Raw genomic sequence first — 18,701 nt, 5'->3', positions numbered from 1 at the left:
TTTATTTATTTGAATCCACCTAAAATAACAATGTAAAGGCTTTATTTAAAAAATAAAAATTTACATTATGCAAGAAATTACATTGTTACTATTTAAATTTAAAATCAAAACTTTTAGGTACCAACTTTAAAATGTGTGAAATATTGCATAATTTTTCAAGATTATTTTCCTATGAATAAAAAAGTTTGAAGGTCATTGGTTTAGATAGCCCAGTAAGAGACTAATGGATTTTAGAGGCTTGATTATTTATGATTGTTAATGAGTAAGATAAATAGCAGATCCTTTATACTGTTAATAAAGTGCTATATTGCTTTGATATATGCCTGTGGTGAATGTTTCATTCCCAAAATTAAAATTTTCTTTGACTGGATAATGTTCTGAAATCGGACATTTTATCCTTTAGTCTATGTTGAGCCACATAACATATCAGCTTAAAAAAATAAACAAATGTATTAACTGAATCTGGTAGTAGCTGCAGCTGTCAGAAATGTCAGGCCTATCTGCAGATCAGTGTTCTCTGTGACAGTGAACTCTAGCTCTAGCTTTGCATAAGTAGGTTTTCTATTAACGAAAAAATCAAGGCAATGGATCTGGACCAGCTACTTAGCTAAGATTACTTATTATACAGTCTTTGACATTTAGTATTGGAAAAATAATGTGAAGTTTAATACAGATGGCAAATAATGCCTATTTGTGGCATCTTGAAAAAAAATCTTAAATTATTCATAACTCAGTTAATATCCCATTTGTTTCCAGTTTTTTAGATGATTTTTAAAAGTTTTTTTTTTGCGGTACGCGGGCCTCTCACTACAACTGTGGCCTCTGCCGTTGCGGAACACAGGCTCCGGAGGCGCAGGCTCAGCGGCCATGGCTCACGGGCCCAGCCGCTCCGCGGCATGTGGGATCTTCCCGGACCGGGGCACGAACCCGTGTCCCCTGCATCAGCAGGCAGACTCTCAACCACTGCGCCACCAGGAAGCCCAGACCTTTAGTTTTAGATTGTTCGTAAGTTATATGCTACAAAATCACTATTTATATAAAATGTGATCTGTAGGACCAGAGGCCACTGAATGTAGTTTCTTCTCTGAGAATTAGGTCTTATTTTTAAAAGACTTCTGTCCTTCCTCCCCGCCCCTTACCCTGGGCATATGTTTGTATGTGTTATTGATTGGAGCTGGCTAGTTACAGCCCTATTAAAGTTACATCTAAAAAGATGATTAGATAACACTCTAAAATATGACTGTAAGCTTTGTCTTCTTGTTGCTGTTAGCTAGTATTTCTTAAATTACTGCTGAAGTAAGACAATTAAGGGGTAGACAAAAGAATGCTAGGACTCAAGCCTGGTGATTATAGTATTATAAGTAGTCTACTTCACTGCATTCTGGCATAATTAAAGCGTGAGTTGACTGTGTTTGCAATTTAATTCAGCTATTAAGTTTTTTTTTCCCGTAGATGGGAAGATTTTTTTTCTATTAACTTTTATATATTGCAGAAAAATAGATTAGTTCACATTTGTATTGCTCTGAAATTATTTGTATGTGTTCTGTGTTTCTTTTCCTCACCAAGACTCTAAACTCTGAATGGAAATATGTCTCCTATTTATAAATCCCTATAATCTTAGTTTAATGATTTACAATGACCATTGTACTGTGACCAATACAGTAGTAAATATTGGAGATTAATAAATATGATATACAATGAATAACATATGTATGTTCACATGTGTACATGTGAGTCAGAGTTACCAAAGATGATCAGAGGTCAACAATGACTGAAGGTGACTTACGTCACTTAATGACGAAATATGACTGGTAGGGATGTGAAAATCAGCATCTCACCATTTTTCTTCCAGACCCAAAGTAAGTGCCAAGATGCTGGAAGATAAGAGAAAACCAAAAGATGGATAGCTTGCCTTCTAAGAAAAAAGGTTAAGACAAAGTTACTGGGCTTGTGATAGTGGTAAACCTGCACATATATTTTACGAAGACAAAGTCTATTTGACATCTCCACATGGATGGTCAATGGGAATCTCAAATTTAATGCATTCAAAACAGAAGTCTTAACTTCCCACTGATCCAGCCTACTTACTTTCATTCCTTCAACAAATATTTACTGAAGGAATACGATGTGCCTGGTACTGTTCTTGTGCTTGGAATATCCATCAATGAGCATAACAAATATTCTGCCCTTGTGTTGCTTATAATCTAGAAAGGAGGAACAGGCAGTAAATAAGAAACATAATAGGTAAATTGTTAGGTACTGTAGAAAAAAAAGAAAAAAGTAGAAAAGGGTGAGAGTGCTGGTGAGATGGGCTTGGGGACAGCGATGGGGAGAAGTAAGTAGCAACTTTAAGTGGGGAGATCAAGGTGAGCCTAATTGTCAAGTTGAAATTGGAGCAAAGAGCTGAAGGTGAGGGGAAGGAGTTAGTCAAGTAGAGATATGTGGGGGAAGAGCATACCAGGCAAAGGAAACAGCTAGAACAAAGACCCAAAGTCAGGAGGTACCTAGTGTATCCGGTGAACAGCGGGGAGGCCAGTGTATCTGGTGCACAGCCTGTGATGGGGAGAGTATAAAAGGAGGTTAGAGAGGGAAGGGGAGTGGTGGTGGACAAATCATGCAGAGGCTTAGGCTTTGGCTCTTAGTCTGAGTGAAAGAGAGAGTCATCGTATAGGGGAATAACATCCAACTTACATTTTAGCAGAATTTCTCTGGCATCTCTGTTGAGAAAAGAACATAGAACGGCTAGGGCAGGGACATGGAGACCTATTAAGAGTGATTGCAGAAATCCAGGTGGAGAAACAATTGTGGCTTGTATCAGGGCAGCAGCAGTAGAGGTGAGGAGAAATCTTGAGATTCTGGATATATTTTGAAGTTAGAACTAGCACGATTTCCTGATGCTTTAGTTGTGGGATGTGACTCCAGAGCTTTGGGCCTGAGCAACTAAATTCTTCTAGTGCCATTGACCATCATGGGAGAGACTGGTTTAGGGAAGATGAGAATATGTTAGGTTTGTGATATCCAAGTAGAGATATTGAATAGGCAATTGGATGGACAAGTCTGGATTCTGGGAAAGAGGTGTAGGCTGGACATAGAAATTTGAGAGTTGTCAGCCGGTAGATAATATTTAAACCCCATGGGGCTGCATGAGACACCAAGGGCATAAGTGAAGAAAGAGAAGAGGATCAAAGACAGAGCCTTAGGCATGCCATATCTGTTTCCTTTGTTCTCCTTCATCCTCTCAGTTAATGACACTAATAACACTGTCTCCCTAGTTTCTCAAGCCAAAAATCTAGACATCATCCTTGATTCCTTTTAAACAAGTCCTTTCTACATCCAAATCTCTCTGCTTTATCTCCATTACCAGCAACCTAGTCAGATCCATCATTCTCTTCTAATTCATCTTCCTGCTTTCGTTTTCGTTTCCCTATAGTCATTTTTCACTCAGCAGTCAGAATGATCTTTAAAAAAGGCTGTTCAGATTATATCACACCTCTGCTCAAAACCCTTCAGTGTTCTGTGCAGCAAGGGAGACAATCAACAGAGTGAAAAGGCAGCCTACTGAGAATATTTGCAAACCATATATCAGCTAAGGAGTTAATATCCAGAACATATAAAGAACTCCTACAACTCGACAAGTAATCTGATTAATAAACGGGCAAAGGACTTGAATAGACATTTCTTCAAAAAACATATAAACGGCCAACAGACATATGAAAAGATGCTTAATATCATTAATGATCAGGGAAAAACAAATCAAAACCACAATGAGATATCACCTTATACCTCTGAGGATGACCACTATCAAAAATACCAAAATAGCAGGTGTTGATGGGGATGTGGAGTTTGCACAGTTGGTAGGAATATAAAATAGTGCAGTTGCTATGGAAAACAGTATGGAGCTTCCTCAAAAAGTTTAAAATAGAATTACCGTATGATTCAACAATCCCACTTCCAGGTGTAAATACAACAGAATTGAAAACAAGATCTTGAAAAGATATTTGTACACCCATGTTCATTGCAGTGTTAGTCACAATGGCCAAGAAGGAACCTAAATATTCATTGACAGATGAATGGATAAAGAAAGTTTGGTATATACATACAAAGGAATATTATTCAGCCTAAAAAAGAAGGCAATCACATCTGATAAAGGACTGTTATCCAAAATACATAAAAAACTCTTAAGACTCAATACTAAGAAAACAACAACTGCATTAAAAAATGGGCCAAAGACCTTAACAGACATCTCACCAACAAAGATAGACAGATGGCAAATAAACATGAAAATAATGCTCCACGTCATATGTCATTAGGGAAATGCAAATTAAAACAAGTTACCACTACACATCTATCAGAAAGGCTAAAATCCAGAACCCTGACAACAGCAAATGCTTGTGAAGATGTAGAACAACAGGAACTCTCATTCATTATTGGTGGGAATGCAAAATGGTACAGCCATTTTGGAAGATAGTCTGGTGGTTTCTTACAAAACTAAACATACTCTAATCATACAACCCAGCAATTTTGCTCCTTGGTATTTAACCAAAGGAGTTGAAAACTTACGTTCTCACAAAAACCTGCACATAGATGTTTATAGTAAACTTTACGTAATTGTCAAAACTTGGAAGCAACCAAGATGTCCTTCAGTAGGTGAATGGGTAAAATAAACTGTGGTACATCAGACAAAGGCATATTATTCAGCACTAAAAGGAAATGAGCTATCAAGCCATGAAAAGACATGGAGGAGGGAATTCCCTGGCAGTCCAGTGGTTAGGACTCCGCACTTCCACTGCAGGGGGCCCAGTTTCGATGCCTGGTTAGGGAGCTAAGATCCCACAAGCTACGCAGCCCAGAAAAAAAAAGGACACAGAGCAACCTTGAATTCCTATTACTAAATGAAAGAAACCAATCTGGAAAGGCTACATACTATATGATTCCAACTATATGACACTCTGGAAAAGGCAAAACGATATGGAGATAGTAAAAAGATCAGTGGTTGCCAGGGGTTAGGGAGGAGGTTGGGATGGATAGGTGGAGCATAGAGGATTTTTAGGGCAGTGAAACCACTGTGTATGATACTATAATGGGGAAACATGTCATTATACATTTGTCAAAACTCATAGCATATACAACACCGAGAATGAACCCTAATGTAAACTATGGACTTTGGGTGGTAATGATGTGTTGATGTAGGTTCATCAGTTGTAACAAATGAAGATTTTTGCATCTGTGTACATCAGGGATATATTCTTTTTCTGTAGTGTCTTAGTCTGGTTTTGGTACCAGGGTAATGCTGGCCTTGTAGAACAAAATTGGTAGTGATTCTTCCTCTTCAACTTTTTGGAATAGTGTGAGGAGGATAAATATTAACTCTTTTTTAAATGTTTGGTAGAATTCAGCTGTGAAGCTGTCTGGCCCTGGACTTTTGTTTGTTGGGAGTTTTTTGATTACTGATTCAATTTTATTATTGGTAATCAGTCTGTTCATATTTTCCATTTCTTCCTGATTCAGTCTTGGAAGATTGTATGTTTCTAGGAATTTATCCATTTCTGCTAGGTTGTCCAATTTGTTGGCATAGAATTTTTCATGGTAATCTCTTACGATCCTTTGTATTTCTGTGGTGTCGGTTGTAACTTCTCTTTCATTTCTGATTTTATTTATTTGGGCCGTCTCTTTTTTATTTGTGTCAAGGTATTTATTTATTTCCCCTTTGATTTCTTCATTGACCCATTGGTTGTTTAGTTGCATGTTGTTTAGCCTCCACATGGTTGTGTTTTTCCCATTTTTCTTATTGTAATTGATTTCTAATTATTGTGATCAGAAAAGAATGCTTAATATGATTTCAGTTTTCTTAAATTTATTGAGACTTGTTTTGTGGCCTAGCATGTCATCTATTTTGGAGAATGTTCTATGTGCATTTGAAAAGAATGTATATTCTGCTGTTTTGGGATGGACTATTCTGTATATATTTATTAAGTCAAGCTGGTCTAATGTGTTGTTTAAGGCCAGTATTTCCTTATTGATTTTTCTGTTTGGATGATCTGTCTATTTATGAAAATGTGTTAAAGTTCCCTACTACTGTTGTGTTCTGTCTTTCTCTTTGTATGTCTGTTAATATTTGCTCTCTATATGTATTTAAGTTCTCCTGTGTCAGACACACAGATATGTACAAGTGTCATGTGCTCTTGTTGACTTGATCCCTTTATCATTACGACGTTCCCTTTTCTGCCTCTTGTTACAGTCTTTGTTGTAAAGTTTATTTTGTCTGATATAAGTATTCCTCCCTCAGCTTTCTTTTCATTTCCATTTGAGTGGAATATCTTTTTCCATCTCTTTACTTTCAGTCTGTGTGTGTCTTTAGATTTGAAGTGAGTCTCTTATATGGGTCTTACTTTTTTATCCATTCAGCCATCCTGTGTCTTTTGATTGGAGCATTTAGTCCATTTACATTTAAAGTAATAATTGATAGGTATATACTTATTGCCATTTTGTTAATTGTTTTTCTGGGTTTTTTTAGTTGTTCTTTGTTCCTTCCTTCTCTTGTCTCTCTTCCCTTGTGATTTGATGACTATTTTTAGTGTTATGTTTGGATTCCTTTCTCTTTATTTTTTGTGTATCTCTTACCAGTTTTTGGTTTGTGGTTACCTTCAGGTTCATGTATAATGACCTTTGTATATAGCTGTCTATTTTATGATGATCTCTTAAGTTTGAAGGGATTCTAAAAGCCCTACATTTTTACCCCCCCACCCCTACACCACGTTTTATGTTTTGATGCATATTTTATATCTCTTTATTTTGTGTATCCCATAACTATTTATTGTAGATACAGATGATTTTACTACTTTTGTCTTTTAACCTTTCTACTAGAGTTATAAGTGGTTGATCCACTACCTTTTACTATATGTTTGTCTTTGCCATTGAGATTTTTTCTCTATTCATTTTCTTACTTCTAGTTGTGGCCTTTTCTGCTTGGAGAAGTCCCTTTAACATTTCTTGAAGGGCTGGTTTATTGGTGGTGAACTCCTTTAGCTTTTGTTTGTCTGTCAAACTCTTTATCTCTCCTTCAATTCTGAATGATAACCTTACTGCGTAGAGTGTTCTTGGTTGTATTTTTTGTTTTCAGCACTTTGAGTATATCATGCCATTCCCTTGTGGCCTGCTAAGCTTCTGCTGAAAAGTTAGCTGATAGTCTTATGGGAGTTTCCTTATATGTAACTAGTTGTTTTTCCTCTTGATACTTTTATGAGTCTCTTTATATTTAATTTTTGACATTTTAAATATGTGTCTTGGTGTGTACCTCTTTGTGTTCATCTTGTTTGGGACTCTCTGTTTCCTGGAACTGGATGTCTGTTTCCTTCCCCGGGTTAGGGAAGTTTTCAGCTACTATTTCTTCATATAAGTTCTCTTCTCTTTTTTATCTTTCTTCTCCTTCTGGGACCCTATAACGCAAATGTTAATATGCTTGATGTTGTCCCAGAAGTCACTTAAATTATCCTCATTTTTTTTTTTTCCTGTTCAGCTTGGGTAATTTTTACTACTCTGTCTTCCAGATCACTGATCCATTATTCTGTATCATCAAATCTACTGTTGATTCCCTCTAGTATATCTTTCATTTTATTTTTTTAAAAAAGTTCATGTGTCCCTTTCTATTTATTTATTTATTTTAAATTTTATTTATTTTTGGCTGCATTGGGTCTTCGCTGCTGCACACGGGCTTCCTCTAGTTGTGGCGAGCGGGGACTACTCTTTGTCGCGGTGCACAGGCTTCTCATTGCAGTGGCTTCTCTTGTTGCAGAGCACAGGCTCTAGGTGCGCAGGCTTCAGTAGTTGCAGCACGCAGCTCAGTAGCTGCAGCATGTGAGCTCTAGAGCTCAGACTCAGTAGTTGTGGAACACGGGCTTAGTTGCTTCTTGGTATGTGAGATCTTCCCAGACCAGGGATCGAACTCATGTCCCCTGCATTGGCAGGCAGATTCTTAACCACTGCACCACCAGGGAAGTCCTATTTTTCATTTTAGTTATTGTATTCTTTAGCCCTAATTGGTCTTTTTTATATTTTCTAACTCTTTGTTGAAGTTTTCAGTGTGTTCATCCATTCTTCTCCTGTGTTCAGTGAGCATCTTTATGATCATTACCTTTAACTCTTTATCAGGTAGATTGCTTATCTCCATTTCATTTAGGTCTTTTTCTGAGGTTTTGTCTTACTGTTTCATTTGGAACACATTCCTCTGTCTCTTCATTTTGCCTAATTTTCTGTGTTGATTTTCTTTGTATTAAATAGGTCTGTTATGTCTTCCGATCTTGGAGAAGTGACTTTATGTTGGAGATGTCCTATGGGCCCAGCAGCTTGCTCCCCTCTAGGCAGACACTTCAGGGGTGTTCCCTGTGAGGGCTGCTTGTGCCTTTCTGTTGTGGCAGGGCCAACTGCTTGGGCACATTGATGGTCAGGGCAGGCCCGGGCATGATTGAGTGTGATGCTCAGCATTGTTTGACCACTGCGGGCTTGCCGATGGGTGAGGCAGGCCCCTGGCTCTAATAGGCTCGAAAGAGCATTCCAAAATGGTGCCTGTCAATGCTGGTGTCAGCATGATAGAATGAGATCACAAAAATGGGCTGCTGCCAGAATCTCAGTCCCTAGGGGGAGTCCCAGCTGCCTCCTGCCTCTCCCAGAGGCTATCCAATATCAGCAAGTGTGTCTGATTCAGGTGCCTTTCAAACTGTTGCCTCTGTGCTGGGACTTGGAGCAAGTGTATTTTTGCATGTACCCTTATGAGCAGAGTCTTGGTTTCCTACAGCTCTCTGGTACTCCTGAACATAAGCCCCACTGGCTTTTAAGCCAGACATTTTGGAGGCTTGTCTTCCTAATTCAGGACCCTGGTCTAGGGAGCTCAGTGTTGGTCTTGGACTCCTTGCTCCTCAGGGATGACTGTCACAGTTGTGATATTCCTCCTGCTTGTGCGTCGTTGCATCAGGGGTGTGGGCCCTGACTAGACTGCATCTCCACCCACCCACCCCATTTTGTTGTGGCTCCTTCCTTATGTCTTTAGCTGTGGAAAATCTTTTCTGTTATTCTTCAGGTTGTTCTCAGAGGTAGTTGGTCTGTAAGTAGTTGTAATTTTAGTGTGCCTATGTGAGGAGTTGAGCTCAGGCTCTTTCTACTCTACCATTTTGATCCAGACCCTTCTTGTCACCTTTGTGATACAGGGAGTACAGTTAGAATAGTAAGCCCTTAATAATGCTTTGGTGTGAATATCCTTTATAACTTTAAGATCTTGAGTATTCTTCATGTTCATTCTGTCAAAAATCTTCACCTCTCTGTGCTTTACTTCTCACATCTGTAAAATGGGTGAAATAGCAATACCTACCTCAAAAAGTTTTTGTAAAGATTAAATGTTAATACGCATAAAGGTCATAGAACAGAGCTGGCATATAGTAAACACTCAAATGTAGAGTGGTTATCATTATTGCTATTGTTATTAACAATTATATTCATGCTCTTTATAACTGTTTATCCTATCAATCAAATATATTTCCTTTATGTATATTCCTTTCCAAGGTGTATTCCTTTCGCCTTCCTTGTTAGTGTCCTCTATAATTCAAGAGCCTTCTCCAATTTCAAACAATTTAATGAAAAGAGAATTTATACATGCAGAGATGACTGATTTAATTTCTATGGTCTTTTTGAGAGTAGAATTCTGAGAATAAACTTATTTTTTCCTTCATGTTTCAGGTGGCATGCAAGATTACAATTATCTATGGGCCAACTGTTTTGAAATCACATTAGAACTGTCTTGTTGCAAGTACCCACCAGCTTCGCAGCTTCAACAAGAATGGGAGAACAATCGTGAGTCTTTGATCACATTGATTGAAAAGGTAAAAGCTGAATGGAAGGTTGGCGTATGGTAATAATTGATTAAATAAGGGAGAAATTTGTGTATATGAACAACAGTTTATTCTAGATACCCTTTATTTTTCTGTTTTTATTATTTAAGATTGTAGATTATATTTAGAAATTATTATATTAGAATCTGTTAGAACATATTCTAGCCATGCCTCTGTTATCCTTCCCCCCAGCTCTTTTCCTCTGGAGGGCTTCTTTTGACTGTCTTACAACACTTTTACCACCTGAAATAATTAGCAAAATTTGTAGTACCAGATTCTTACAATGCTATTCGATCATATTTGCTAGAGAACCTTTACCATTATATGAGCCACGGACATAAGTTTAATTTAAATATCAGGCAGGCTAATATACTACTGGATATATCAGAAATGATTACTTATATCTTGCTGATAAAAGCAGAAGTCTGGCTTTGAGGAGAAGGAATTTCGAAAGCATTTTACCAGTCTAGATTTCAGATGACTTAAGTTTAAGGATTTAATTTTTTTGGTCTATATTTTATTTTAACTTGGAGAGATTGAAAACTATTTCAGGGAGCTAGAGGAATAAGCTTATTTTTAAAAAATTCTAGCATCAATGCAGAGAGGTTATTTTCTCTTGCCTTCCAAACTGATTGTCTCTGAGCAGTCTACTTTGATTCTTGTTTTTTTTAGGTCCACATTGGAGTTAAAGGATTTGTTAAAGATTCAGTAACAGGAGCTGGCTTAGAAAATGCAACCATCTCAGTGGCTGGTATTAATCATAATATCACAACAGGAAGATTTGGTGATTTCCACCGATTACTTGTTCCTGGAACTTATAACATTACCGCAGTTTTAACTGGGTAAGAATTTAAACTAGACTCTTAAAATATCAAGTTTCCGTTTATATCTAAGAAGAGAAATATACTCTTGGAGATCTTGTTTACTGTATCTGGCTTTTATTTTTCCTTGTTTTCTGATTTTTTCCCTCTTTATAACGAGAAAATACTATGGTGGATCTTCTGTCACATTAACAATACAACTGGATATGAAGCATCGTTGTAAAATTGGGAGGAAGGACAGTTTTAAAAGCTTGATGGGGCTTCCCTGGTGGCGCAGTGGTTGAGAGTCCGCCTGCCGATGCAGGGGACACGGGTTCGTGCCCCGGTCCGGGAGGATCCCACATGCCGCGGAGCAGCTGGGCCCGTGAGCCGTGGCCGCTGAGGCTGCGCGTCCAAAGCCTGTGCTCCGCAACAGGAGAGGCCACAACAGTGAGAGGCACACGTACTGCAAAAAAAAAAAAAGCTTGGTGGTCAGCTGTTTAAAGCATTGCCGCAAGGCTAATTGAATACCAAGGCAGAAGAAACTCAGGGCTCTATGAAAGACATTTTGAAGAGCTGTCTCACCATCAGCTTTCTAATACATGACATGAGTGGTTCCCCACCTCCTCTGGGAACATTTCTGGAAGCTCATTTTGCTAAGGATTTACCTTTAGCAAATAAATTACCTTTAATTTTGAACTTTCCCATTTGGTAAAGTAGTTGGAATGTCAGTCTGATAAGGCACTGCAAAGAATTGGATCATTTATCCCTACTTTGAGTATTGTAGCAATGGTTACAATGGATTAACGACCTTCATTTTTCATCGTATTCTCTCCTTTGAATGTAATTTTTTAAAAATTATTTAATAAATTTATTTATTTTTGGCTGCATTGGGTCTTCGTTGCTGTGCACGGGCTTTCTCTAGTTGCAGCGAGCGGGGGCTACTCTGTTGCGGTGCGCGGGCTTCTCATTGCAGTGGCTTCTCTTGTTGTGGAGCACGAGCTCTAGGTGCACAGGCTTCATTCAGTAGCTGTGGCACGTGGGCTCAGTAGTTGTGCCTCTCTGCCTCTAGAGCACAGGCTCAGTAGTTGTGGCGCACGGGCTTTGTTGCTCCCTGGCATGTGGGATTTTCCTGGCACAGGGCTCGAACCCGTGTCCCCTGCATTGGCAGGCGGATTCTTAACCACTGCGCCACCAGGGAAGCCCCTGAATGTGATCTTTTATAAGCATTCTAATGTGTGGAACCTGAAAGGATGGTAAGAGAAATAGTTCTTTAAAGACTTAATCTGGGATTCTTTGTGAGATAATACGCTAAAAATCTTGAATTTACACATTTATCTTTATATGATTTGATTTTCGATAGACTAAGCGCAAGAGTATGAAAAGGCTATTGTACTTTTATAATGTTAAAGTATTGTCTGTTTCAATTCAACTCCAAGCCATCTACTTTTTCAAATTTTTCTTTTCAGGTATATGCCACTGACTGTTAATAACATAATAGTGAAAGAAGGACCAGCCACAAAGGTGAATTTTCCCCTTCGGCCAACTGTGGCTTCAGTAGTCCCTGACACAACAGAGGTTGTAGTAACTGCTAGCACAGTTGCTATACCTAATAGTCCTCTTGGAACACAGTCCTCCCACCAGCCAGTTCAGCCACAGGACTTTCACCACCACCATTTCCCTGATATGGAAATCTTCTTGAGAAGGTTTGCCAATGAATATCCTAACATCACCCGGCTTTATTCATTGGGAAAATCGGTAGAGTCAAGAGAACTTTATGTAATGGAGATATCTGATAATCCAGGTGTCCATGAACCAGGTAAGTGGTGTAGTTTCACACATAATTTCAGATTGCTTCTCAGAGCTATGTGCTATATTGCTTTGCTTCATCTAGAAAGGTCACCTATTGTATGTATAACTGGATCAAAGAAAACGTAACCAATTTTTTCCTAGAAAAGAAGAAAATCCATTTGATAATCCATATTATGCACAAAGTTTAACATACTGCATAATTAGATTCTTTCTGCTAATAGTACTTTTATTTTCATATTATATGGCATATATATGTATGTGTGTGTATATATATATACACACACACATACGTATATATGCTTTGAGCTTGCTCAGACGTATATATTAGTAAGGACTGCTTTATAAGATGCTTTTTCCTGTTTCTTTTGCCAAAATATATCTTAAATCTTTGGTTCAGGGTCTTTGTATGTGTTGGGGAAAAAGTAGAGAGAGTCTAGGATTAATGAAGAGGAAAAAACGTCTTCCATGTAATTACTTTATTTTCAGGTGAACCAGAATTTAAGTACATTGGAAATATGCATGGAAATGAAGTGGTTGGAAGAGAACTGTTACTGAACCTCATCGAATACCTTTGTAAGAACTTTGGAACAGATCCCGATGTAACAGATTTGGTTCTTAACACTAGAATTCACCTTATGCCATCCATGAATCCTGACGGGTATGAAAAGGCCCAGGAAGGTAAAGAATAGCTATCTACTAATGCTTAACCTTTTTGATTATTATATGGCATAATTATTGGGGGATAGAAAAGAATTTGAACTGGTTGTTTCCCTGAAATTTCTTCCTATTTTTATACTTATAATATATCATTGGTTCTAGCTTTTGTATTCTTGTAAGATAAGCTAGTTCATTCAACAATTATGTCATCAAGTTTATATTTAATGAAGTTCTCCACTTTGGTAATGGCTCTTATTTACTAAAATAATGTAAGATTTTTACAAATTGTTCCACTTTAACAGTAATTTTTGTTAAATTATTGCATTGGGGACTTTATCTCATAAGTGAAATCTCAAACCAAATATTTTTTAAGCCAGTGACTCTGTTTTGACTCCCATTTCTACTCCCCATGCATGTATAATTTAAATCTGCTAAGTTATTGACTTCCCATTCCTCTGCCTCCTCTGGGCTAGCCCATCTTTCCTAGGGCATTATAGTAAGGGCAGGGAGAGCAACTTTCTTATATGGGCCACATTATGCAGAACACTAGGAGAGTGAGAATCCATCTTTTCCCAGCCTGTGATTCCTTCCAGGCAGTGATACCAGTGAGTAGAAAAGATACCACAATATTAATATGCAGCCACGTGGTTTATTACTCTCACTGACTGAACACTGAGAGAATCGATTAGTAAATGACCAGGTTAATCCTTATATATATCATTTAGATTCTTTCGCTAAGGACCTTATTCTCTGTCAGCCTCACACATTCCTTCCACATTCCTCCCTTGAGACCTTTCTGAAAGATGGAACTACTTACTACTAGTGAGTCCTCTAGTAGGTTTTCTTCATTCACTTGCATTCATTTTCTCATTATAATGACAATAAGAGGGCTCTCATCCCATAGTAAAATGGAATAAGCTTAAGTTGAACCCTTTCTCCTCCTCCCTTCCAACTATGTTCTTGACTAACTTTACCTTTTTGTTATCACTTTAATGTGAGCATACTACAACTCTTTTCTCTTCATTTGGTCTGTTTATTTACATTGTTTTAGTGACCTGTATGCCAGTGCAATAGAGTCCCCCTCATGCCAGTCATGCCCACTCAACATTGTGATCACGTCACTGTATGTGGATTATTGACAGATGAGCAATATTTTAATATAATTCGTATGGTTGGAGTTTTTCCCCTCAAAGTATGACCAGAGGCAGAAATGAAAGGATAATGGTTTTACCTTTCTATTCAGAAGATCTAGAAGAGATACATTTTTTTTAATGTACAATGTAAAAACGATGTGTGTTTTAATCACGTTACCCAACTGAACTTGGATCCTCTCACCTGCTGCAGAGCAAAGCCAATTTACTGATATGAGGTTGTGGTGAAGGAAAGTACAGGATTTATCTGCAGGCACTAAACAAGGAGAATGGGCAGCTCATGCTCAAAAGACCTGAACTTCTCAATAGCTTTCAGGGAAGGATTTTTAAAGGCAACATTTGGGGTGAGGGTACAGGGTGCATGACTTTCTTCTGATTGATTGGTGGTGTGGAGGTAACAGGGTGATGTTTCGGGAATCTTAATCACCAGCCTTCTGGTTCCAGCCAGTCCGGGGTCTACATGCTTGTGCTCAGCACATAGTCGCCTTCCCCTACTGGGTCGGGGTCTTACATCCTGCAGAACAACTCAAGGATACATGTTAGATTGTTATGTATATCCCTTGAGTAAGGACTAGGACTCTTGTTTTTAATCGGGAATCGTTGTCATTACTTTTCTTGCTTAACTGCTTTTCGTTTACTTCTGAATTTCCTCACTTCCCTAATCAGTAACTGCTTATACCTGCTCTTTGGAACTCAGGGAAGGCCTAGGAGACTAAAGCCTTTTTTCTACAAACAAGAAATACGGGATACAGAGGGGCTTTTTTAACCTGGGAAGGCCCCACAGGGTCCTACTCGGTTTCAATCATAGTGTGTTTGATCATAGTGAAGCCTGATGTGTTCACACTTACCTTTGAATTAAGATAGCTGAAGTAGTGTGTATTGGATTAAAATATAAATGAAACATGGCTTAAATTTGAATCTTTTATCATACAGGAGATTCAATAAGTGTAGTCGGCAGAAATAACAGCAACAACTTTGACCTGAACCGAAATTTCCCAGATCAGTTCATTCAGATCACAGATCCTACCCAACCAGAAACTATTGCTGTAATGAGCTGGATGAAGGCCTATCCATTTGTGCTGTCAGCAAACCTGCATGGAGGTAATAGCAACTTGATATTCCACTAATTAATTCTTGTTGAGAGCATTTGAAAATCCCAGTGGAAGTTTATCTGTTTATAGTCTTAGGCTATCTTAAGCCTGTTATTGCTTTTATGGCAGACAACAATAAAGGTCTCTCCTCATTACTTTTTAAGCCAGTTTCCTGGCTGTTTTCCCCGTTCCTCCCCCACCCCTCCCCTCTCCCAGTACTCTTCCATTCTCCCTCCTTCCATCTGCCCTGCCTCCCTCTCTTTCTCTGTCTCTCACCCTCCACCTCTCCTTCCCTTTTCCTCCTTCTCCCTCCCTCCATTTCTTTCTCACTTAGTTCTTCAAGTGTTTTATATTTATCCCTCAGAAATGTTTTATATTTATCCCTCTCACTGGGAATTTGGTAACATGTTCTTTGTCATTTATAAAAATTAAACACTAACAGATCCAAATGTTTAGTCCTATTTCTCCCTAAAGTTTAATATGCCCTTTTATGTAAGTTTAGATTTTTGACATTCTCTTATCTTTCATCTGCTGTGTATTTAACTGTAGCACAATGACCTCATTCTCATGTAGTATCTGAGCTTATACACCTCCATATAATTCAGCAGGAACTTAGTTGAATAGGATGAGAGGTCAAGATTAAAAATCATCACAGTGAGGCTTCCCTGGTGGCTCAGTGGTTAAGAATCCACCTGCCAACGCAGGGGACACAGGTTTGAGCCCTGGCCCGGGAAGGGCCCACCTGCCACGGAGCAGCTAAACCCATGCACCACAACTACCAAGCCTGTGCTCTAGAGCCTGTGAGTCACAACTGCTAAGCCCAGGTGCCACAACTACTGAAGCCCACGTGCCAAGAGCCCGTGCTCTGCAACAAGAGAAGCCACCACAACAAGAAGCCCGGGCACTGCAACGAAGAGTAGGCCCCCCTGCATGCCACAGCTAGAGAAAGCCCGTGTGCTGCAACAAGGACCCAGTGCAGCCAAAAATAAATAAATAAACAACAACAACAACAAAAAATCATCACAGTGTCCAACTAGGGTTGTGTGAATAAGTGTCAATACCCTAGAGACCTGAAAACACATGTCTACATGTAAACTGGTATGTGGACGTTCATAGTAGCACTATTCATAATAACCAGGAAGTATAAATAACCCAAATGTCCACCAACTAATGATCAGATAAATAAAATGTGGTATACAATTGAATGTTATCTGGCTGTGAAAAGGAATGAAGGACTGATGCATGCTACAGCATAGATGAGTCTTGAAAGCATGGTAGGTGATAGAAGCCAGTCATAAGAAACCATATATTGTATGATTACATTTTTTATGAAATGTGCAGAAATAGGCAAATCCATAGAGATAGAAAATAGATTAGCAGTTGCCTCAAGCTGTAGAGGATAGTGGTGGAGAGGATGGGGAGTGACTGCTAATGGGTATGGGTTTGTTTTCTTTTTCAGTAATGAAGTGTTCTGTAATTAGTAGTGATGGTTATATATTCAACCCTGTGAATATACTAAACAACAGTGAATTATATACTTTAAGTGGATGGATTGTATGGTATGTGAACTATATCTCAATAAATTAAAAAAGAGAGGAGGTATTAACACCAAGGGCAATCGGTAAGAAATTTAGTGTCCACATTTGTTGGTTTATCCAAGGAAGTATCACAGTCGAGATTTGATGGCATATAGATTAACCTGCCATTTTAGAAATGACAGTACACACTTATGGATATTTGTATTTAAGAAGTAAATTGAGATTCTCCAAAAATGACTTTGAAAGCTTGCTAATAGTAGGAGAAAATACTTCTATAATTGATAATCATGGACGATTCTCAAAGACCCAAATAGGAATTATGAAGTTGCAGCCTGGTTAGCAAAATAATTTTTTGGCTTTTTTCTTACTTTATTAATTGTATACCATGTTTGACAGAAAATATTTTTTACTTTGAGCTTTAAAAAATATTCTGTAGGGCTTCCCTGGTGGCGCAGTGGTTGAGAGTCCGCCTGCCGATGCAGGGGACACGGGTTCGTGCCCCGGTCCCGGAGGATCCCACATGCCGCAGAGCGGCTAGGCCCGTGAGCCATGGCCGCTGAGCCTGCGCGTCCGGAGCCTGTGCTCCGCAACAGGAGAGGCCACAACAGTGAGAGGCCCACGTACCGCAAAAAAAAAAAAAAATCTGTATAAAATACATCACGTCATGTTGGCTAAAGCTGAAAACTTAATACGAGTTACATTCCAGTGAAAATAATTGACGGATGTTTACATGTGGTATCAAGACCTTGGCATGGTGGGGGGATACATCTTCAATCACGTAGATATGTTTCTTTCCATGACGTATTTTGCATTCTCATCTTAAAATCTTTAAATGAGTTTTGAAATCTTGGCAAAGAAATTTAACAGAGGAATTCCTTGCTGCCAACTTAACAATTTAGAAGGATTTTGAAAGAATGTAGAGAAAAGTAATATTTCTTTTTGTAATTTTTGGTACTAATTTTTTATTTAGGTGAAATTCATATAACACTAACCATGTTAAGGTAAATAATTTAGTGACATTTAGTGCATTCACAATGCTGTGCAACCACCATCTCTATCTCGTTCCAAAACATTTTCACCTCCCCAAAAGGAAACCCCTTACCCATTAAGCAGTTGCTTTCTATTCCCCATTCCCCTCAAGCCCTGGTAACCACCAATCTGTGTTCTGTCTCTACGGATTTACCTGTTTTGGATATTTCATAGAAATGAAATCATATAATATATGACCTTTTGTGTCTGTCTTCTTTCACTTAGCATAGTGTTTTCAAGGTTCATTCATATTGTAGCATATGTTAGTACTTTATTTCTTTTTATGACTGAATAATTTTCCATTGTATGTATATACCACAATTTGTTTATCTATTTATCTGTTGATGGACACTTGGGTTGTTTTTACTTTTTACTATTATGAATAATACTACTATGAACATTGGCAGACAGTATCTGAGTCCCTGTTTTCAATTCTTTTGGGTTATCCTATGTTTGGCTTTTTGATGGAAATACCATCATATGGTAATTCCGTGTTTAGCTTTTTGATGAACTGCCAAACTTCCACAGTAGCAACCATTTTATATTCCCACCAGCAATGTATGAGGGTTCCAGTTTTTCCACATCCTTACCTTGTTAATTTTTTTTTTTGATTATAGCCGTTTTAGTGGGTGAAAGGTAATATCTCACTGAAATTTAGATTTGCATTTCCCTGATGGCTAATGATGCTGAGCATCTTTTTGTGTGCTTGTTGGCCATTTGTATATCTTATTTGGAGAAATATCTG

The 18,701-nt window shown here is 38.3% G+C and overlaps 1 protein-coding gene across 1 annotated transcript in view; it reads left to right on the top strand.

Annotated features, from left to right (window-relative positions):
- CPD (carboxypeptidase D) overlaps positions 1 to 18,701 on the top strand; it is a 66,983-nt gene that overhangs the window by 15,447 nt on the left and 32,835 nt on the right. Inside the window, exons 3-7 of the mRNA XM_022596227.3 lie at positions 9,727 to 9,869; positions 10,551 to 10,720; positions 12,148 to 12,497; positions 12,977 to 13,168; positions 15,232 to 15,399. Of these exons, the coding sequence (XP_022451935.1) occupies positions 9,727 to 9,869; positions 10,551 to 10,720; positions 12,148 to 12,497; positions 12,977 to 13,168; positions 15,232 to 15,399 (1,023 nt within the window). The remainder of the gene's footprint in view (positions 1 to 9,726; positions 9,870 to 10,550; positions 10,721 to 12,147; positions 12,498 to 12,976; positions 13,169 to 15,231; positions 15,400 to 18,701) is intronic.

Source organism: Delphinapterus leucas, chromosome 19 (genome assembly GCF_059928025.1).
Source record: "Delphinapterus leucas isolate spDelLeu-1000000601 "Yukka" chromosome 19, BTC_Dleu_Yukka2, whole genome shotgun sequence".
Taxonomy (NCBI): Eukaryota; Metazoa; Chordata; class Mammalia; order Artiodactyla; family Monodontidae; genus Delphinapterus; species Delphinapterus leucas.
The sequence above is the reverse complement of the archived record's forward strand: the minus strand, read 5'-3'. Positions and strand labels throughout refer to the sequence as shown.